Genomic DNA, 23,560 nt, shown 5'->3' with positions numbered 1-23,560 from the left:
AGCAAGGATGATCGAATGCCCAGAAAAAATAGCAGAAATTGACAGAAGAGAGCACCACAGATGATAATACATTTCTTTTCTGTCTATCTGCACATTCTAGGTAGATTACAATCAATACAGGTAATAGACAAAATGAATTAAAAGCAAACACACATTCCGCTGTCACCATTATCTCAAACAGCTCCCCCAGTCAACAATCCCAGCTGCCTTCTTCATTCTCTGTCCAACTCCACGTCTTTACTGGCAACACATAAGTCATAAGTCATTGGGGGAAAGTAATGGTTTCAGTCTAACTACTGTGCATTGAGAAAATAACACAATAAACACATACATCTTCCAAAAGTGACTTTAGAGCAGTTACCAGGAAAAAGATGGATCTGCTTTTTGAACATGAGGCATGAGAGAATGCCACAAGATATGTTCTAGCTAATAGTGGCAAGTGAATATGTACCTGTCGCAAACCAAGTAGTATCTAGTGTAGTATTTTCAGCAGTATATTTCTTCATGTAGTCTTTTTCAAGGCCAGCATACACCGGAATTTAAACAAAGACCTGAGTCTTAGGTAGATGGATCAAGAATGAGGCATGACGCTCGTTTCTAGCAAGCAGCAGGTTATGGCCATTTTAAAAGTCAATACTTTTTTTTTTTAATTTAAAGTTCTTTATTCATTTTAAAACTGACAAACAAGTGATTAATGTTATAACATTTCATTTCTAATAAGATATTCAACACTTGACATTCTTATACATATAATCAATTAATATAAAAATTACACCAGTCCTTAAAAGAATATAACCATAATAAACAAATCAAATCATTAATTGAAAATATTAACCATCCAATTTCCCTCCCTCCCCCCCCAAAATATGTAACAATCAAAAAGGAAAACAGTGTTCATTCATTACAATAATTTTCTAATGGCCCTCAGATCTTTATGAATTTATAATTTCCTTTCTGTACAGCAATTGCTCTTTCCATTTTAAAATTATGACAAAGTGAATTCCACCAAACTGAATAATTAAGATTAGTATAATTTTTCCAATTAGCCGTAATATGCTGAATACTTAACGATAGGTAAACAGATTTTGAAAACCATCCAAGGGGAATACTTTAGATCTGTGGTGCAGTGGCTGATTTTGCCGAAATTGGATTATTGTAATTCACTGTACCTCGGATTGACACAAGTGAAGAACACTGCCGTGCAGTTAATGAACTCAGCGGCAAGATTAATCACTGATACACCTAGAATGGCTCACACCTCACCAGTTTTGAAACAACTCCACTGGTTTCCAGTTAAACAAAGAGTACAGTACAAAGTCATGACTCTGATCCACCAGGTTCTATACAGATGGGCACCTGCATAGTTTGGTGTTCTGTGGGAGATCTATAGACCTGGTAGAACACTGAGATCAGAGAGACCTATGAGATGAGCTGCAATTAAGGAAAAATGTTTAGTGTTGCTGGGGTACATCTGTGGAATAATTTACCTAGACATCTAAGATTGTGTACGAATTGTACTAACTTTAAGAAGCTCTTTTTTAAAAAAAATTCTTTATTCATTTTTAAATCACACAACAAGTGCACAAAATTATATCATACGCGTTTACAAAAGATAGATAGCACTAGATCCAATAGATGCTGGCATTGTAGAATAGAAGTTGGGACGTTAGATCATTTAATTTTTTTTTGTCCCTGTGTAAATGCTTTTTGGAAACTAATTTGGCCCCAAATTAATAAATTATTAGAAAACCATGTAGGACTCTCATATGACACTATATTATTTGGTACAGCAATGAGAACTCAGAGTCCGATTTCTGCAAATGATAACAAGTTATTATTAATTTTGACAGGGGTCGCCATGCAAGAAATTACTCAAAATTGGAAGGATTATACTAAATTAAATTATACATTTTGGTGGAACTCAGTTTGTCATATATATAAAATGGAAAAGGTATTAGCTTTACAACAAGGGAATCTGCATAATTTTAAAAAAATTTGGGAACCATTGACTAATTATTCTAATGATCAGATATCTTAGCACATGGGTAGTAGATATTTAGGGGTGGGATGGGGAATGTAAATCATATGGAAATAGGAATATTGACAAAAGGGAAGGATTTATTTTATATAATAAAAGGATTTGTTTGTAAATACAAGTGCCATATGATAATTGATTATAATATGTTTAATTCACTTGTTGTAAGAACTCAAAAATGAATAAATAAAAATGAAAAAATAAATAAATTATATCATAAATTAATCCAATATCGCACTTTAAAATCTAACACTTATAATCTAATAGACCGATACAGATAAAACCCTACCCACCCCCCCTTCATCAATTATTCTATAAAATATATTATAATAATATTATAAACATAACTTTATAAAATTTCACACCAACTCCCCTCCTCTTAAAGACACAACTTTTTGTTGAGGCCTATTTGTAATGAGGCTAATTTCATTCTAAATGACTTGATAGATTGTCACTATATAAGATGAGATTTTGAGAATGTTGGTTTTCTATGTTGATATGTTTTATGGTAAACTTTTGTGTGTGTTTGCTACTGGAAACTGCTTAGATATTAAACGGTCTATAAATGTTTTAAATAAATATTTGGGTATTTATGGAAGTAATAGGTGCCCCGGCTGTGAGCTGTTCCTCCACGTTGTGTTTTGTATTAACGACCTGTTTCTGCTTGCTGTGCTATGATCCACTCAGCATATCATGTTTATAATTCTCTCAGGAAGGTAGCAGAATCGGTACCTATTTGCCACTTCTGGTATGACAGATTTTTTTTTTACTGAGAACTACTTCACAGAGCTAAAGATTAATGTATTGAGAATCAGAACCCAATTTTTCCCATTCTAGTTTTACAACATTAGAGCCCTCTGGACTAGGCTGGTTCATTGCAGTTTCCAGCTTTAGCACCCACCTGCAGTACTGCGATTCATTAATGATCATTTTATCCACAAAGTAGAGGATTCCTGGTGTGTTTCACAGTATATCTTACTATTTTGTTAAAATGAGCAAGCTTTACCAGCTGGTTGAGTGAGTCACATGGCACCAGGCAGATTGAGCGTCCCAGAAATTTATAGTTAAGACTAACAGCTAGATTTACTAATGTCTGCTAAGGTGTCATTTTATTGCAGGTCCAATTTTGTATATTAAATGTTAACTCTTATTGTAAATCATTATTGTACATATATGTGAAACTTCCTGTAGTGCTGAGGTCTCAGAAAAGCTTTGTTTTTTGTGTTTTTTAGTATCATCTGTATCGTTGATTTCTGATGTCTTTTTTGCTTAGAGTGTTGAGTTTTGTGGGTAGGAAATTTGTGTTACACATGTTCAATGTTCCATACTTTTCTTCTATGTGGTCTGTTCAAAAAGTTCCAGGACGGTTTGAATTGCGTCAACTGGAAGTTCTTTTGAGATACGCTAGGCGGCCTTGAGTAGCTTGAAACCTCACGAGTAACTTAATTTTTTCTGTTTGTTGATCTGTGTTTTCTTTGAGCTACAGCAGTTTTTGTGATCAGCTGTTTTTCATCATGTGCGACCTCAGTGAGCCTCGCAAGACAGCCGCTGGAAGTCTCCGCAGTCATTTTTAGCTTTGTCCCTATATCCCAACGTCCTACTAGACCACCATGGAAACACAGTAGGTCTGGGTGTACTGCCGCTGGGCTCTGGGAGGTGATAGAGGGAAGGAGGGTGGGGCACGCTAATGGTGGTGAAATTGCCATGTCAAGGGAGGGGGGGGGCTGACAGTGACAGCAGTGACAGAGAAGGGATTCTACTGGGAGGGAGGTCAAATACATGCACCTGCATTGGTTTCAGCATGTGTCATATTGGGGAAATTGACTACTACCGGTTTGCATAAAATTTTGGTTTTCGGAGCTTTTCAGTTTTCAAAATTTCAGATAAAGGATTTTGTACCTGTACTTATTTTGTACTGGTAGCAATGGAGAGTTTAGTGGCTAGTCCAGAGTCACAAGGAGATGCGTCAGAGGAGAAGTTTCAGGCAGGCACGCATGACTTGTGAAAATGCTTGTGCCGCTCGGAGATACAGCGAAGGTGAGGGGGAAGGGAGGGAGATGCCCGGACTGCGGCGATCAGGAGGGGTGACGTAAGGCAGCATGCGCAAAATACTTAACTGCAGGGACAATGCCAATGTCTGTAAATGGCTTTGTCCCTCTATCCGCGACAACCATTTTTTTCTCCTCCCCATTTTGGCGGGCTACCCGCGGGTAACAGTCACCGTGTCATTCTCTACACTGTATGTGCTTTTCAGCTTTTTATGTGTACTGACAGAATTATCTGCAATGCTTTGGGTAGCAGTACCTCTTTAAGGATCAGAATACCAATTTTTGCTCTTATAATACCATCCATTTTGTGTTCAGTTTATTGCACTTGTTATTTCTAATAATGGAAGGAAACATTTTTCTTCCTTGATGGTTTTCACTCAAAGCTGCCAGCAGCAGTACAAGCTTAGCTGTGAACTGCCAGCTCTAACGAGAATTCTAAAGTGTTTTAGCCGGTGTGACCTTCACCACTGCAGTTTTCTCAAATGGCATTTAGCGGGCCAGCATAAGAATTATCCAGAGATGACATGGCAAACAGGCTGTTGGTTCCAAAGTTCTTCATTAAATTTTATTTAATTTAACACTTGTGTTCCTCCATTTCCATAGAGTTCGTAGTGGTTACAACATATCAACATATATACCACGATAATCCAATGCATGAATAAAGTACTTATTCAAATATTTATACCAAAACCTCCAGTCAAGTGTTTTCTCATGCAAGGCTAGTCCACGGTGTAAGTAGTTAATATGTTCAACATTACATGAGCTAAATGCAAAAAAAAAAAAAAAAAAAAAGTGCTAGGAAAAAGCTTCAGGATATAAAAGGTCATGTTATTTTTCAAAAGGTTGTCAAGCATTCAGTCACTGGCTTTAAAAACATCCCCCATTTTTATTCAGAATTTAGCATTTGTAGACATTTTTTATTTTATATATATTTTATCTGAAAACAGCCCCTTTCCAATTCTGGCTAGCATTTTGCAGGGAAATTAGTGGACTGTCAATACTCAAACAAGTTCTTCTTTTGCATCACTGGCAGTAGCAATGATTCAGGCAGGCAGAGGAAAGCCCTAATCCTGATGAATAGTCCACAAATTATAAAACACCTTCTACAGGTATACTTCACTAGCCTGACCTTCAAGAGTAAGGCCAGTGTTCACTAATACAACCAAGATATGAATAGAATTACAATAAGGAATCTGATCACCCTCCAACACAAGTGTACAGTATACTCAGTAAACTTTTACCTTGATTTCCCCCCCCCCCCCCCCCCCAAGTAGCTTAGTTTTTTTCAGATTTTGAGCAGGTTAACATAATCCATAATTTAATATGTCTAAAACCTACATCAAAAAAATTGATTTCTGCCCTTTAAAGATCCTTAAACAAGCCCTGTTTAAATAACCAACTCTTTTTGGCTAGAATTCTTGATTTAATTGGCAACTCCCTAGGTGTAGGAGTTGTTGGCAGTAAAGGATTACTTAATTCACCCAATCTGCTCGAGTACCATATATACCAGGGGTAGGGAACTCCGGTCCTCGAGAGCTGTAGTCCAGTCGGGTTTTCAGGAATTCCCCAATGAATATGCATTGAAAGCAATGCATGAAAATAGGTCTCATGCATATTCATTGGGGAAATCCTGAACACCTAACTGGAATACGGCTCTCGAGGACCAGAGTTCCCTACCCCTGATATATACTGTGTCACTATAACCCTTGTTCAATCTCCATCTCCGTTCTTGCCCCAAAAGAGCTCTGGCCCCTCTCTGGTTACTGGTAAAGCTGTAGAAGTTTCATTTTCTGCTGAAATGAATGTGGCTAGATCAGTGGCGTACCAAGGGGGGGGGGGGGGGGGCGGTCCGCCCCGGGTGCACGGCTGGCCAGGTCCGGGTTTTCCTGCCCTTCCTTTCCCCTGGCCGCACCACTACGATCCTACCTCCCCCGCCGACAAGGAGTCTTTCCGACGTCAATTCTGACGGAGAGGACGTTCCGGGCCAACCAGGCAATGATTGTCGGCGGGGGAAGGTAGGATCGTAGAGCGCGGGCTGGGGGAAAGGAAGGGGAGAGACGCTATTTTTTTTCCCGCGGCAGGGAGGGCAGGATGTAGGTAGGCAAGCTGGCTGGCTTTAGCGAGGGAGGGAGATAGGTAGACAGGCAGGCTGGCCAAAATCTGGAAGGTAGTGGGGAGGACATAAGGAGGCACTAGGGGCACTATGGACACAGGACGGAGGCACTGGGGGCACCATGGACACGGGACGGAGGCACTGGGGGCACCATGGACACGGGACGGAGGCACTGGGGGCACCATGGACACGGGACGGAGGCACTGGGGGCACCATGGACACGGGACGGAGGCACTGGGGGCACCATGGACACGGGACTGAGGCACTGGGGGCACCATGGACACGGGACGGAGGCACTGTGGGCACTATGGACACAGGATGGAGGCACTGGGGGCACTATGGACACAGGACGGAGGCACTGGGGGCACTAAGGACACAGGACGGAGACACTTGGGGCACGAAGGACACAGGACGGAGGCACTGGGGGCACGAAGGACACAGGACGGAGGCACTAAGACATGAGAAGGAGGCACTGGGGGCACTAAGGACACAGGAAGGGGGCACTGGGGCCTTATGGACACGGGAAGGAGGCACTGGGGGCACTATGGACACGGGAAGGAGGCACTGGGGGCACTATGGACACGGGAAGGAGGCACTGGGGGCACTATGGACACGGGAAGGAGGCACTGGGGGCACTATGGACACGGGACGGAGGCACTGGGGGCACTATGGACACGGGACGGAGGCACTGGGGGCACTAAGGACATGGGAAGGAAGGAGGGAGGGAATAGAAAGGGACAATTGTTGGGCCTGAGTGCAGAAAGAAAGAAAGGATACATAGTCAATTAATAGATGTCACCTTTTAATGAAAAAAAATAAATGGTCACGTTACCGCTGACTTACTTTCGCTGCAGTAGAGTCGGCAGCCGTGCTGAGGTGCACAAAGGTCCCACGCTGACTCGTTTGCCAGCTCTGCTCCAGAAGAAGTAAGTTACGTCAGAGGTGGTGGACCCGGCAGACACAGTCATTGCGGGACTTTGCCACAACTCCCTGCGTCTGCATGGTCCACCCCTTCCGATGTAACTTACTTCTTTTTGAGTAGAGTCAGCAGACGAGTCATCGCAGGACCTTCCAGCATGCAGCTGCTGAGTCCGCTCCAGAGCAAGTACGTCGGAGTGGGGTGGACTGGCAGCCGGAAGCTACAATCATCGTGGGATCTTGCTGCATGAAGATAGAGAAAGGAGCAGGATTGCTGGAATGGAAGAGTGATGGAGGGAAAGAAAGGGGGCAGGGTGGTGCTGATACAATTGATGTACAGAGAAAGGGGAGAAACATAAGGGTGAAGGATATTGGAGGGAGAGAGGGAGCAGATGCTGATTGAAGAGGGGTGGATGGCGAGAGAAAGGGCAGACATTGGATGGTAGTGGGGAGCCTATGCTGGATGGAAGTGCAGATGGGAGAGATAAGGGAGCAATTGCAGGAAAAAATGGGAGGAGAGAAAGAGAGGAGCAGATGCTGGATGGAAGTGGACAGAGAGAGGAGAAGGTACTAAATAGAAGGGTTGGAGAAAGAGGGTACTTGATGGAAGGAGGGGATAAATAAAAGGAGGGCACATGATGGGGAGAAAAGGATTGAGTTAGGGAAATACTGGAGGGGTGAGGGAAAGAGGTGGCAAGCTTTAGGTAGACAGTAAAAAAGGACATTGATGAGAGGGTAGTAAGAACGTAATCTAGACAGATGCAGAAAAGGAAAATGAGGGAAAAAGGGAAAGGGATTGCAGAGGAGAGGTGTGGGAGAGGGAAGGAGAGGAAAGAGATGCCAGACCAATGTGGGTGAAAGGAGAGATGGAAGGGGGAGGCATACAGTTTCTGGAAGGGGCATAGAAGGAGAGAAGATGCCATATAGGGGAAGAGAGACGGCAGACAGTGGATGGAAGGAAGAGAGTTACAAGAAGATGAGGAAAGCAGAAACCGCAGAAGACAAAGGTAGGAAAAAATTTTGTTTTATTTGTTGCTTTAGGAGACATGTGTCACTGTTTCTGTGGTGAACTGTATGCAGAGTCCAGCTTCTTACTGGTTCAATTTAACCTTTGTCTATGTATTTCTATTTTATTCCCCCTTTTACAAAACTCGAGCGTTTTTTAGCGCCAGCCGTGGTGGTAGCAGCTCTGATGCTCAGAATTCTATGAGTGTCAGAGCTGTTACCACCATGGCTAAAATTCACACTACAGTTTTGTAAAAGGGGGAGGGGTTAGTTTGTGATTACATATTCCATACTAGGCAAAGGTGTTTTCTGTGTTCTGTGTGTTCGAAAGACATGATTTTTGTAAGGATTTACTGCAGGATTGATCTGTACTAGTCTGGCTTGTTTAGTTTTACAATGGGTGTATTGATGTTGTACTGCTCACTGCAGTATGTAAGATACTGCCTTTTCTTAGGTACACTCATGTGTGATATGTGGCTTGTTACTAAAAATCATGTTTTTCGTACAGATGGGGGGGGGGGTGTGTCAAAAAATGATGGGCCCCGGGTGTCACATATGCTAGGTACGCCACTGGTCTAGATATTCAAGCCTGAGATACTACCACAATGTTGCATCAGAAAACACAATTTTTGAATGTCAGGAATTCCAGCCATGCTGTTTTATTTTAAGGTAATAAGAACAAAGCCTTGTTTTTAATACAACAAATCAGGAAAACCTTTGTAAAATCATACTGTTCTCGCCTGTTTAAAAATAGGGCATTATTTTGCGAGACCCAAGTACTTCCCAGTTTGGATGCACGTAATATTTGTACACATCAAAAATTTAAAATGTAACTGAGCCTGTTGAAATGTATTTTGTTAATTTAAGTCCTTTCCCATTAAATTTTTATATTGAACATCAGTAGATTTCTCTGGCTTATATGGATACTGTTTCTTTAACATTGTCAAAATTTTCAGCCGTCCCACTGGGTTTAGAAGTAGCTTCGATTATTATTTGATGAAGCAAAACCACTTCATTCAAGGCTCACAGAGTTTATCACATTAACACAGTGCTTTGTTTCAACTTTGGTGTGTGTGTTCAGTGCATTAAAATGTTACCTGCTGTTCTTAATTTATCTTAGTAAAGATTATTCATTTGTGTTTGGCCTTTTCCCTATAATCTGATCCTCAGCACTTGGATTGTGATCAGTTCAGTGTGTTTTCTAGATCTCACAGAGGTGGCCTCTAATGGGACTTTCTCTGTGGTGGAGGTGATATATACAGTCTGATAAGATAATGGGTTCTTAAACTTGGACTTTAGATAGATTGTGAGCCCACCGGGACAGATAGGGGTAATGCTTGAGTGCCTGATGGTTGACCACTTAGATAATTTTGATAGGCGGTATATAAATACCTAAAATAAATATTTAAGGAAAATAAGGGATAGATTCAGTAACCTCAATTGCGTGGCCGATCCATGCAGGCTCGATGAATTCCCAAAACAAAAAAAATAATCAGTATAGTCTGGAATTCTTATGCTTTCAGGCGGATTTCTTGGGACACCAAGCCGCACAGTGGTATAAATTGATATCTGGATTTATGAATAAAAAACCAAAGACTGGTCTTAGAGACATTTGGAGCAATAAGATTAAGCATCAAATTTCTGCGTCTCAATGGCCACAAATTTGGCCTTGGAGAATGAAATGTACAATGTCCGCATCTATGAGACAAACTTATTTTTTGTTTTTTTTTGTTACATAGAGCTTTTTGGACCCCTGTTCGATTACAAAAGTTAGATAGCTCTAAGTCTAATAGATGCTGGCATTGTAAACTTGAAGCAGAGACTCTAGATCATTTATTATTCTATTGTCCCTTTATCATGGCCTTTTGGAAATCAATTTGGTCTCAAATTAATTGTTTACTAGCAAACCATGTAGCATTATCATATGATACAATTCTGTTCGGGGTGTCAATGAGAGCAAAAAGTCAAATTTCATCAAGTAATAATAAACTTTTATTGATTATGACAGGAGTCGCCATGCAACATATCACCAGTAATTTGAAAAATTACAGTAGACTTAACTATGCCTTCTGGTGGAATTCGTTGTGCCACATTTACAAAATGGAAAGAACCGTTGCCATACAAAAAGGGAATTATAATAATTTAAAAAAGATTTGGGGGGCCATTGACAAATTATTGCAATGATTAGACACCATTTTCCACTGAAAGTACATTTATACATAGGGGGGATGGGGGATGGTATAAAGATCTATTTAAAGGTTTAATCAATAGATAAGAATTTAATATTTATACGATATTTTTGATAAAAATTTGTGGGAAGGGTGGGTGGAAAGGGTATAAATTTATGTATTTAAGATGATATTAGAAAGAAATTCAAGTGATGTATATGTTTTAATTGATGTAATATTGTATACTTGATGTAAGATGGAAAAATGAATAAAGAATTTGGAAAAAAAAAATGAGGGCAATTGGAGGAACGCCTCCCTCCGAATGCTAATGTGCGATCCCGACGCATGCGCAGACCATCTCCCACATCAACACCTCCCTAGCAGTTGCTCGCTAAAGAAATTACTTGCTGAGGTTACATGTAAGTTCAAGAACATAAGCAATGCCTCCGCTGGGTCTAACCTGAGGTCCATCGTGCCCAGTAGTCTGCTCACACAGCGGCCCAACAGGTTCAGGACCTGTGCAGTAATCTTCTGTTTATACCCTTCTATCCCCTTTTCCAGCAGGAAATTGTCCAATCCTTTCTTAAACCCCAGTACCGTACTCTGCCCTATTACATCCTCTGGAAGCGCATTCCAGGTGTCCAGCACACGTTGGGTAAAGAAGAAATTCCTAGCATTCGTTTTGAATCTGTCTCCTTTCAACTTTTCCGATTGCCCTCTTGTTCTTTTATTTTTTGAAAGTTTGAAGAATCTGTCCCTCTCTACTCTCTCTATGCCCTTCATGATCTTGTAAGCCTCTATCCATATCCCCTCTAAGTCTCCTCTTCTCCAGGGAAAAGAGCCCCAGTTTCACCGATCTTTCAGCGTGTGAAAGGTTTTCCATACCCTTTATCAAACGTGTCGCTCTCTTCTGAACCCTCTTGAGTATCGCTATATCCTTCTTAAGGTACGGCGACCAATATTGGACGCAGTACTCCAGATGCGGACGCACCATCGCCCGATACAACAGCAAGATAACTTCTTTCGTTCTGGTAGTAATACCCTTCTTGATTATACCTAGCAGTTAACTCTAATTATATCTAATTGATGCTAATTAGTGACTAATTTAGCAATTACGTTACGCATGTAACTGGCAGTGTTCAGTAACTGCATGTGCAATTTGGTGCCCTAAGCACCAAAATGAGCATGCAAAATTATAAACTTAGGGGGTTAGTTCACTCCTTTCTCATGTATAACATCAGTAATCTAGCACCAGTAGCAGCGTGATCATTGCCCAAACATCTGGCTTCCCAGATTCCCTATAGAGACTCTTGTGTAGCTTGGTCTGTTAACCTATGTTTATACTTGGTGTTCTAGTTATTAGCATGGGGATAATTTTAAAAGGCATTTCCCTTTAAATGCAGAAGTAGCTTTTATAAAATTGGCTGGAGTGTATTCATCTAAACATACGTATGTTTTAGTTGACTTGATGTACCGCCCTTTCTGACAGTGCATATCAGAGTGGTTTACAATTAAAATTACCGAAAAAATATGGAAAGAACACCAAGTTACTTATGAGGACAGGAAAGGCAAACAATCAGATTTTCACATAAGTTTATCTGATCTGAATGGAGGCATTTCTGGGGGCAGGATTGAGTCAGTGCTTGTATTTACCCGCATATGGGCATAAAATAAGCTGGGACATTTTTGAATTCCAAAGAACAGGTATAAATACATATATACTTTCCATGGGGATAATTTTTAAAGGGATCATAAACACTTTCCCACTGGAAATTGGTATAATCTATTCTTTATGCTTAAGAGACAGTAACTGACAGTGGAAGCTGTCCAAGCCTTGTTGCCATAGACTTGTCACTGCTTCACCACTCACAATAGCTATGCACCTCTATCCTATTAGTGACATCACAATCCTTTGTTTCTCGGTGATGGTATGAGCTCCTTGCTGGTAGGGAATAAGATTTGTGATGTGTTTTTTTTTTTCATTGTTTAACTCGACCAATTTATGATGAAGCAGTAATATGTGGTGGTCAGTCTGTCAGCCAATGTTCAGATTGATCAGTGGGCAAAGACTAGGAATTTGAGCTGTCATCTCAACCAATGCATAACTGCAAAGAAGATTACTCACAGACTGACCACCAAGAATCATGGTGTTGAGCTACTTGACTGGAAATCTCCAGAATCCCACATATTGAATAAATCTAAATAATAGTGAGGCAGTAGTTGCATCTGAATACACATAAAGCTTGGAAAATCACAGATTGGTCCCTTTTGTCTTTATAGAATTAATTGTAAGAGGATCTTTAATTCAAGAACCCACCCACCCCCACACACATACATGTAGCAATAACCTGATGTCGCTCATGTATTTAAATCTGCATGATAATTCCAGTTGAAATACATATGGTATGCTTGAAGAACTGCCTTGTGGTTTGTTTATTCATTCTCTCCTGCTACACAGTATTAACAAACTGAAAACGTGTGAGCCTTTCTGCAGTTGGACTGTCTGTGAAAAGTAATGAGCTCTGACCATGTTTCCACATTCAGAGGAAAGGAAAACCTGCTCTGTGCAGCATCCATCTGATAGAATCTACTGTGTCTCAGTAATGTCCTGGGATTATGGTATGAAGGTCGTGTGGCAAGTCCTTTCAGACTCAAGCTGCCATGAGTGAGAGGGACATTTACTGCATTGTTCCTACTGTTCTTTTTTACCTCCCCAGTGTCCAGATTGGTGAATAATAGCTGTTTCTTGAGTATTTTACAGAAACTATGTTGCATCTTTATATACCACTGACAGCTTCAAAAAGATGTTTAAACAAATGATAATATGGTTTCATAATTACAGGGCAGGTCATATTCCTTCCTAAGTGCTATAAATCAGTCCACTAAAAGGAAAAACACATCCCAAAGCTCAGGATGTGGTGTGCTGATACATATCCTACAGGCTTTGTTGCATTTTGTTTTACAGTACAGTAAAACCTTGTTTTTTTTTTTTTTCCATTATTTTTTTTTTTTCTAATTTTTCATAAAGTGTACATAATAATAAATTACAATTGATAAATGCATATTATCACTTTATATCTAATACATTATATATCTGAATTTGATTTTCCCCCTCACCCTCCCCCCTCCCTTTCATTACTTTAATATAATATTTTAATTTTCAAATTTTTATAAAAAGTATACAACATATTAGAATACAATTGATAAATATTCAATAACTTTTTTATATCTAATACAATATAATCTAAACAATTTTTGTCCCATTTCCCTCCCCCCACCCTTTTATTACCTTTTATTCATACGTTACATTTTGTATAATATATTATAACATACTATGTATAAATTAATTTTTCTTACCCCCCCTTTATGTGTGTCATAAAAAAAGATCCTTAAAAGAAGAAAAGAAGAAGAAAACATCATATTATTTATTCATTACAGTATTTTGTCAATGGCCCCCATATTTTTATAAATTTATTATATGTCCCCTTTTGTATTGCTATTGTTCTTTCCATTTTAAAAACATGACATATTGTATTCCACCAAAATGTGTAATTTAGGTTGTTGTAATTTTTCCAATTGTTAGTTATATGTTGAATGGCAACCCCTGTCATAATCAATAAAAGCTTATTATTTTCTGGTGAAATTTGACTTTTTATTCTCATCATTGTTCCAAATAAAATTGTATCATATGATATTGCAATATGATTTTCCATTAATTTATTAATTTGTGGCCAAATTGAATTCCAAAAAATTTTAATATAAGGACAATGATATAATAAATGATCTAATGTCCCTGGTTCTAGATTACAGTGCCAGCATCTATTAGACTTAGAACTGTCTAATTTTTGCAAACGAGTAGGGGTCCAAAAAGCTCTATGTAATAAAAAGAACCATGTTTGTCTCATAGACGCTGACACTGTACATCCCATTCTCCAAGACCAAATTAGTGGCCATTGAGATGCATTAATTTGATGTCCAATCTCAATGCTCCAAATGTCTCTTAGACCATTTTTTGGTTTTTTATTTAAATATCCAGATATTAATTTATACCACAATGCGGCTTGATGTCCTAGGAAGTCTGCTTTAAAGCATAAGAACTTTAAACTATATTGATTGTTTAATGATTTCCATTCAGGGAACCCAACCTGAATGGCCTGCTTCAATTGCAACCATTTAAAACCTTGGATTGCAAGTAACTTGGCTTGCAAGTGTTTTGCAAGACAATCAAAACATTTTATTAAATTTTAACTTAATATACAAGCAGTGTCTTGCAATACAAGCAATGTCTTGCAATACAAGTACATACAGTATACACACATCACAACTGAGCCGATGGTTCTTCTCTTTCTGACGCTGCGGGAATGTAGTAACTGTTCTAAATGAGCAAAGTCTTGCAATACAAGTACATCTAATATAATAAAACCCTAAGCTGCACATGCGCACTCCCACCTGCGTGCTCCCGTTTTCTGTGCGGCTATAGGGCACCGCAGGTAGGAGTGCACATGCGCGCGAATCTCTCTGGCCGGCAGAGAATTTGTAATGCGGGACTCCCTGCTCTTCAGCTTCTCCAGGCAGTGGCAGACCAAATAGGACTCGATCGCGGAACCCAAGGTACTGTTCTGACCGAAGTTAGTTTTAAGTTCTAAGCCGCCGCCGCGGCTCCTCTCACGAGCCACACCTGCATCGGAGAAGGCTTCCGACGCAGGCAGGTATCGCGAGAGAAGCCGCTGCCGCGGCTTACAACTTAAAACTAACTTCAGTCAGAACTAAGGGAGTCAAGGCCCCAATTGTAAAGGTCGTCGGAGTCATCTTCGCCCCTCTCTCCAGCACACCCGAACCCCCGTTCAGCCTCCCATCCGACCCTCCCTTCGGCTCCCTTAGTCCCTTGCTGCCGCTCCTCTTCTCTTCCCGCGGTCCTGACAAACGTCCTGATTCCAGCAGCGGCCGCAGCACTCTAAACACGCTGCTTCGCGGCCTGCTACTGCCCTGATTTGCTCTGCTCGACACAGCAGAGCAAATCAGGCCAGTAGAAGGCCGCGAAGCAGCTTGTTTAGAGTGCTGCTGGATTCAGGACGTTTGTCGGGACCGCGGGAAGGGGGCGGCAAGGGACTAAGGGAACCAGCCACACCGTGGGAAGGGAGAGTCGGATGGGAGGGAAAGGGGGCTGCTTTAGGGGAGGGGTGTGCTGGGAGGCAGACAGCTTGCTTGGGGGGGCGGGAAGACAGAAGGGGGGCCACGGAGAGACAGTCAGGGAGGAACTGGAGGGGAGAGGGAAAGGGGGCTGCTTTCTAGCACCCGTTAATGTAACGGGCTTTAACACTAGTACAGTATAAACATGTCACATCATCACAACTGAGCCGATGATTCTTCTCTCTCTGACCCTGCAGGAGTGCAGTGACTGTTCTAAATGAGTGAGGTCTTGCAATACGAGTACATACAGTATTTTGTATTAAAGTTTTTGGGTTGTGGAACGAATTGTCTGCTTTTCCATTATTTCTTATGGGGAAATTCGCTTTGATATACGAGTGCTTTGGCTTACAAGCATGCTTCTGGAACAACCAAGGTTTTACTGTACTTGAAAATTCTGTAGACTATAAATGATTTTTACGCATTTCATACCAGCATTCTCCCTCTTTCATAGTCACACTTTCGGCCTCTTTTACAAAGCCGCGTTAGCGGCCCTGAAGCCCATAGAGATTTCAAGGGCTTTGGGGCTGTTGCCGCGCGGCAGCCGTTAGTGCAGCTTTGTAAAAGAGGCCGTTTGTCTCACTCTCCCATGCACACTAGCAGAGCTGCCTGGTTCTGCAACAGTGGCTTCCTAAATCTAAAAAAAACTTTTGTTAAACTTTGTGCTTGATGAGAGCGGTGTATGCTACAAATGACAAAAGCTGGACTAAAGTTATGAAAATTTAAATGCCATGAAACTAATTGATCATTTCCTTCAATTGTCATTTCCTTTGCCAAGGATGATCAGTCCATCTCTGGCACTGACAGTGGAATAAATGGTATGATCCAGCTTCTCATATCTTTTCTATAACTTGTATTTTCCTGTAGGTGAGGCGGGGGCTTCTAGTTCTGTAAGCAGTGGCCAACCTCAGGTAAGAGCCTCTTATTGTTTTTGGATAGATAATAGCTCACACTTTTTAACTACAATTTGCTTTTGATAAAAAAAACAACAGCTTTTTAAGGAGCCCTACCATGATTACATTTATACCGCTTCCTGAAAATTTCTGGGAGATATTTACAACTACATCCCTGAGCACAACAAATGTAAGAGATAAGGATAGTGTAATAGCAAACCTCTGTGCGGAAATATTCATGCGCATATACTACTACTACTAATCATTTCAATAGCGCTACTAGACATACGCAGCGCTGTGCATCAAAACACAGAAGAGACAGTCCCTGCTCAAAAAAGCTTACAGTCGAGACAGACAAACTGGACAATACACTGTGCTCAGGTGGGGGGGGGGGAATTACAGAGGGAATGATTTAGTATATGATTTAGTAGTGGAAATGACTCTACATCTATTCATATCTAATAAGGATTATATTTGCAGGCCAGACCACGCAAAGCAGTGCCTTTACAGGATGTCCCAGTGGATCGCTGTGGTTCATCCAGTCTCTTTAGTGGCCAATCAGAGCTTGAGCACCATATAGTAGAGAAGACAAACGGTAAGAATATAGCCAAGCAGTCAACTATTTCAGTTAAGCTAGAGGCATTGGATTATACCATAAATGCAAGTCATAGACCCTGGCTTTTTCATTGTTGGCCCATTTAACAAAACATACTGGGAATTCCAGTCCTGTATTTTATATTGAGAAAACAAGATCACCACCACCCTAATTCTTTCAAATGGGAGTCTAAAATGCCAACCAAATTGGACCATGGGCCAGAAGGAAGTTTATTGTGGAAATTCTTTGCTCAGTCCTCAAAGAGAGTGGAGGATTAGTTTTGTGCAAGCGGCTGCTGCTGCAATTTAAGCAGTCCTCCAAGCAAAGAGGATCAGGTCTGTCTGGGTAATTATTCTGAGAAGGGTAGGGGAGCAGACAGATAGGTAGAGTCCTCCCCAAAGAACTTTGGTGAACATTTTGTTGATGCAATTAGGCCACCTCAGGGCTCCTCTGACAGCATCATTGCTGTTGGATTCATCCATTGGATGAATCAACGCTGCATATTCAAGGCCCTTGTAATAGCTTACAAATAATTCCGCATCACTCCAGCCTACATTACATCTGAGCTACATCAGTACACCCCCACCCACCCCCTCCGCTATGAAGCAGAGAGTCGGCTATGCATCCCCTCAGGGAAATCTCTCCAGATGGAAACCGTACCTAAAAGCTCCTAAAGCCACTTCGGCCCTTGGCTATGGAACAAACTGCCTGCACAGATCAGATCACAGAACTAACTGATGACCTTCAGAAGAGCAGTGAAGACTTTTCTCTTCATCTAAATGGCCACCAGAAGACAGTCTCCTCTATATACACTTCTACCAATTAATGCTTGTTATGCAACCAGTCATATCCTTTATTAATGGTAAACATCTCTTTGTAATTTCCTATGAATGTTCCTTTGTAACCGGTCATGTCCTTAAGCAACCATGAATGTCTAATGTAATTTATTGTGAATGTCCTTTTGTAACCTGTTCTGAGCTCATGGGAGGACGGGATAGAAATCTAATATTATCCAATGGATGAATCCAACAGCAGTGATGCTGTCAGAGGAGCCCTGAGGTGGCTTCTTTGGTTTACTCTCTTCTCCTTGGACAAGCAGAATATAATCAGCCACACACACCGTTGTCATCGTCCCAACAGGGCCCGTTAAGATCAGGCTTTCCTAACTACTACTACTACTAATCATTTCTATAGCGCTATTAGACATATGCAGCGCTGTACATCAGAACACAGAAAAGACAGTCCCTGCTCGGAAGAGCTTACAATCTAGTCAGGACAGACAAACTGGACAAGAAGGTGCACCAATACATTGTGCTCAGGTGGGGGATTGACAGAGGGAATGCTAAGGCAGATATTGGGGCTAGAGGATGGGTTGGAGTTTGGAATTAAAAGCATCTTCAAAGAAGTGGCCTTTGAGTCCGGATTTGAATACTTCCAGAGATGGAGCTTGACGTTCCGAGTCAGGCAGTTTGTTCCAGGCATACGGTGCAGAAAGGTAGAAGGGACGGCGTCTGGAGTTAGCTGTAGAGAAGGGTACAGATAGACTTATCTGATGAGCAGAGTGCCTGGGGGGTAGTGTGGGGAGAGATGATAGTTTTCAAATAGAAGATACACATTAAGGAATTATGCATACTGTTGCATAATTTTTGAAAAATGAGGTGCATAATTCCCTGGGGTGTGAATAATGGTGTGAGTGAGTTGTACAGGTGCTATTATAACTAGAAGCAGTGCAATTTACCTTTTGCCTTCCTTGTTCCTCCCCCCTTCCCCAAAGAAAATTATGGCAACCTAAGTAGCTCCTTTACACCGTCTTCCCCTCCCCCCTCAAAACAGAAAAAAAATCCCTATTGGCTCAGTGGCTCCCTTGTACCTCCATTCTCCAACAAAAAACCCACCCTGGTGGTTCAGGTGGCCCCCATGTACCTCCTCTTTAACCCCCTCCCGGACCCTCCCACCCAAAAAAAAATCTTTGGAGTCTCAATAACCTACTCCTGAAGTCTCCCTTCAGACTTTCCAATCCTACCTCTAAAGGCAGGATGTTGCTCCTGCCTCTAGCACTTCCATATTTCAGAATGGCAGCACCTATCCCTTAATGTGTATCTTGACCTGCTGCCATTTTGAAAGATAGTGGTGCTGAAGACAGGAGTGATTGGACATCACTCCTACCTTTAGAGGTTTGGAGGGGTAGGGTCCACCAGTCTGAAGAGAAGCCTTATACTAGATGAATTACAAAACACACAGTCATCATACAAGCAAAATGACATTTAAAAAGCTATAAAAGCCAGCCTGGCAGTTCAGTGGTAAAAGCTTGCTCCTAAAGTGCAGAACACCCAAATTCAGTTCTTGGCTCAGTTGATGGGGGATGCCAAGATGGAGTCATGCCATTTTTTAATAGTGGTATTCGCTGTTCCCTCTAAGCTGAATAGGAGTCTTCTGACTGCATTACTGCCAGTTGGGGGTGCCTGCTCCAGAGGCTTCCTCTATGTCCCCTTCCCCCCCATGTAATTTCCTGTTTCCTTCGGGGCAGGATGGGTCAGATGAAGCCTCCAGAGCAGGCAGCATATAGCTGCCGCTGCTCTCTAAGCAACTTGGAAAATGTAGGGGAACCATTGATGGAAGAAAGTGGAGGGTAGGGCGATTCATTTTATTAGCCATGATTAATTTTTTATTATCTTAACTAATAAATAATGCATTAATCACGGTGACTTTTAAGGCTGGGTCAGAGAATTATTTTTTTTTAAAAAACAAAAACACAGTTCATTTCACTCTATTAACTATTTAGGATAACTGGTATTTAATTTTATTTCTCATGTTATGATTTTTTACCATGCTAGGCTTTTGGTTTTGGGATTGGCAATAAGTATCAATAGGATTAGTAGAGTGTTTGAATATGTTCATACATGACATGTCATAGAAGTAGGGGTCTCCTGGCGAAAAAAACTATATTTAGGAAGCAGCTATGATACTGCAAAAAAAAAAATGTGAACTCTTGTCCAAGATAAGACAGCAATGACATTATTGAAAATATTTATTATATCCTTTGTCAGCAAAAAGTGCTCAAGGTAAATTGCAAACAAAAATAAGTAGCAGTCCATAAAAAAACTGTAATAGCACAAGTATTAATTTATACATCAAAAACAGATGTCAGTGGAAAATCTTAAACCCAAAAAATCATAAACAATAGAACAGAGATCATAGAAACATGATGACAGATAAGGCCAAATGGCCCATCCATAGCATCCACGATCTCCATCTCTCTAAGAGATCCCATGTGCCTGTCCTGCATTTTCTTGAACACAGACACAGTCTTTGTCTTCACCACCTCTACCAGGAGACTATTCCACGCATCTACCACCCTTTCTGTAAAAAAGTATTTCCTTAGATTACTCCTGAGCTTATCACCTCTTAACTTCATCCTATGCCTTCTCATTCTGGATCTTCCTTTCAACTGTTTTGCGTTTCCTCTATTTGTGTTCACTCTATTGACCTGAGTCCTTATCAAACAAAACCCAGCATGAAACCATCGTAGTACCCAAAGGTTACCATGGTACATAAACATCTCTAACTTCATTAATAAATTTGTCCCCATATAGTTGCTTACTTCTCAACTAAAGAATCTAAAAAATTCAGAATGAATCTTTTGAAACAGTGGTGACAAAACTGTAGGGCCTACTCCATAGACATGTACCATTAATTCTTTATGGTCTATCACATTCTTTTGCTGTTCAGAAACATCTACTTAAGAACATAAGAGTTGCCGTACTGGGACAGACCAAAAGTCCATCAAGCCCAGTATCCTTTTTCCAACAGTGGCCAACCCAGGTCCCAAGTACCTGGCAAGATCCCAAAGAGTAAAACAGATTTTATGCTGCTTATCTAATAAGCAGTAGATTTCTCCAAGCCATCTCAATAATGGCCTATGGACTTCTCTCTTAGGAAATTATCCAATCTTATTTTAAACCCGCTAAGCTAACTGATTCACCACATTCTCTAGCAACAAATTCCAGAGTTTAATTACATGCTATGTGAAGAAATATTTTCCCCGGTTTGTTTTAAATCTACTAAGTAGCTTCATTGCATGCCCCCTAGTCCTAGTATTTTTGGAAAGAGTGAACAAGTGATTCACATCTACCACATCTTTCCACTCGCGAGGAGTTTACATCTTCCATATGAATATTAAAGTCCCCTAAAAAAAATAGTAATAAGAGTTAGCCCAAACTCAGTAAAACAGTAAAATAAGGTCATATACTTCACCAGGTTGATATCTCACTTCAAAAGCAACAGTTCTTTATATGGGAGTTGTGACAGATAATTGGATCAATGGTCAAGTAGTAATAATAGCTAACCCACCATCCTTTCATATATCAGAAGTGTAAATGTAATACTTATTAGATACCTTCTTTAAAGCAGCACTCTTCACCCTGCTTCAACCAGGTTTCTGTTAAACATATCATATCTGGTTGCAACTCAACTGAAAGCAACAATTCAGTAACAAAGATTGCTGCATTGTTGCTGTTCGGATTGGGGGTTGATGCTTCAATTTTGTGTTTTTAATCTTTAGAGACAGGCAGGTTTCTTGGAGTCCTGCAGAGCTTGCCTGTCCCTCGCTATTGAAAATATGATAGTAAAACAGCTCCATCCACTGGCAGGACTGTAGATGGAGGAACTTCCGTTCAGCTTAGAACAGGGGTGTCAAAGTCCCTCCTCGAGGGCCGCAATCCAGTCGGGTTTTCAGGATTTCCCCAATTAATAGGCACGAGATCTATTAGCATACCATGAAAGCAGCGCATGCAAATAGATCTCATGCATATTCATTGAGGAAATCCTGAAAACATCGACTGGATCGTGGCCCTCGAGGAGGGACTTTGACACCCTTGGTTTAGAGGGATCGGGGGTGGGGGATTCTTGGGACTGGATTTATTTTTTATTTTTTTTTGAGGATGGGATGGAGTGGAAGTAGGGAGGAGAAGCACTGGAACTGAAAGCACTTATGTGGCTCCTATCAGATATTCAGCTGACTATCAGCTGGGACCAACATAAGCTCCAGCAGTCAGTGCAGTTGTAATTAGCATCAGATATTCAATGCTGGTAGCTGGACATGGCCTGACACTGAATATCCAGGGGCTAATTTTGCCCATGGCAGCAGCATTTAAAAAAAAAAAAGTGCTGAGTTTCAGTGACTGAATCAATCAGATTGTGTTTAAACATTTTTTTAAACTTGGTGCTTGTCTGAATGACTCAGTAGTTTTTTATGTTTGAAATTAGTGATGATTTTAATGTTTGAGTTTTTTTTAGGCCACTTAGTGTTTAACTCCTAATATAAGTTGAGAATGCAGTAGCTCATGAAACTTCTCACTGCCAGATATCACAAATATCAACTTATACTGCAAGGTCACTTCCTGTGTAAAATGTGACTGTGATGTTGTGTATTTCAGTAATACTTAAGATATGACAATAACCTGTCCTTTCAGAGCAGGAACTCCTAGACTCCTGTCTGCAGATATCAGTGTTTCTTTTCTCATAGCTTGTTCCAGGAATTTGCAGGTGACTTGGCCATCCCAATCTTTTTTTTCCTTCTCATTTGCCAAGAGTAGGGAGGGAGTGTACAGTGCATGTCTCTAAATAACTGTTTGGCCTTTTACAGGACTGTAATGGGCGTTCCAGAAGCTTGCCTGCCCTCCCCGTCCTCTCGCAGTAGGTTATAGTTAGCAGATCTCTCTGCCTTATATAGCAAGGCCTGATTGTTAGTGTTAACAGAAGTAAAACAACAAGAGCCGCCAGACTCCATCAATCAGGTCAGGGCTAAGCATGTCATAAATGCCACTTCTTGGAGGGGGGCAAGTTGAGCATCCACAGCAATACAATGCGATGCTGTGTCTCTCTCTTCCTCTTGCAGTCTGCATGCTGAGACTTTCTTTTCCTCTGTACAGTCTATCATTTTTATCCAGCTCTATTTGTTTCTGTCTCTTAATTTGGTGTGGGTCCACTTTTCAAGCCCAGAGGCGGAGGAGAAGCAGCAGTACTCGCAGCCAGGAGTCCCCAGAAAGCCCTGATGTCCAGGTGCCAGAGGAATTCTCAGGACTCCTGCATGGTTCTTCCCCAGTGTGTGAAATAAAGGAAGATCCTTTCCGATTGCTGCCTGCTGTCAATAAAGGCAGTGCAGAAGCGAATACGGGGCCCCCAGCTGATATGGATATACATGGCCTGAGGTCTTCCAGCCCCGTTGATGAAAAAGAGAGCGGAATCTACCCGAGCATGTTTCACCCCACTGTCAACCAGTTGGACTCGGAAACATACATGCCGCATGAGATGCTCCAGCAGCATTCTGAGGAGGAGGAGGAGGAGGAGGGGGACAGGAACTGTGTGCCAGGGAGAGGGTGGCAAGGCAGCATGCCCAATATGGAGCTTAAACTTAGCCGCAGCTTGTCAAAATCCGACTCAGACCTTCTGACTTGCTCACCAACAGAGGACGATGCGATGGGCAGTCGGAAGCGAGTCACTGTCAAACTGTAAGTGCTAGCAAGAAACGGCTGGGAGAAATCTCCTTCTTTCACATCTGAGTGGGATGAGGTAAGATTCGTTTTGAAACTTCTAAGTA

General features: G+C 41.2%; 1 protein-coding gene across 1 annotated transcript in view; it reads left to right on the top strand.

Annotated features, from left to right (window-relative positions):
- The window catches only part of ANKS1A (ankyrin repeat and sterile alpha motif domain containing 1A), a 198,023-nt gene that overhangs the window by 88,548 nt on the left and 85,915 nt on the right, over window positions 1–23,560 (top strand). The window contains 3 exon segments of the mRNA XM_033917877.1: window positions 16,342–16,385; window positions 16,848–16,962; window positions 22,958–23,532. Of these exon segments, the coding sequence (XP_033773768.1) occupies window positions 16,342–16,385; window positions 16,848–16,962; window positions 22,958–23,532 (734 nt within the window).

This window comes from Geotrypetes seraphini, chromosome 13 (genome assembly GCF_902459505.1).
Source record: "Geotrypetes seraphini chromosome 13, aGeoSer1.1, whole genome shotgun sequence".
In the NCBI taxonomy this organism is placed as follows: domain Eukaryota; kingdom Metazoa; phylum Chordata; class Amphibia; order Gymnophiona; family Dermophiidae; genus Geotrypetes; species Geotrypetes seraphini.
This window is presented reverse-complemented; position numbering and strand designations above follow the sequence as displayed.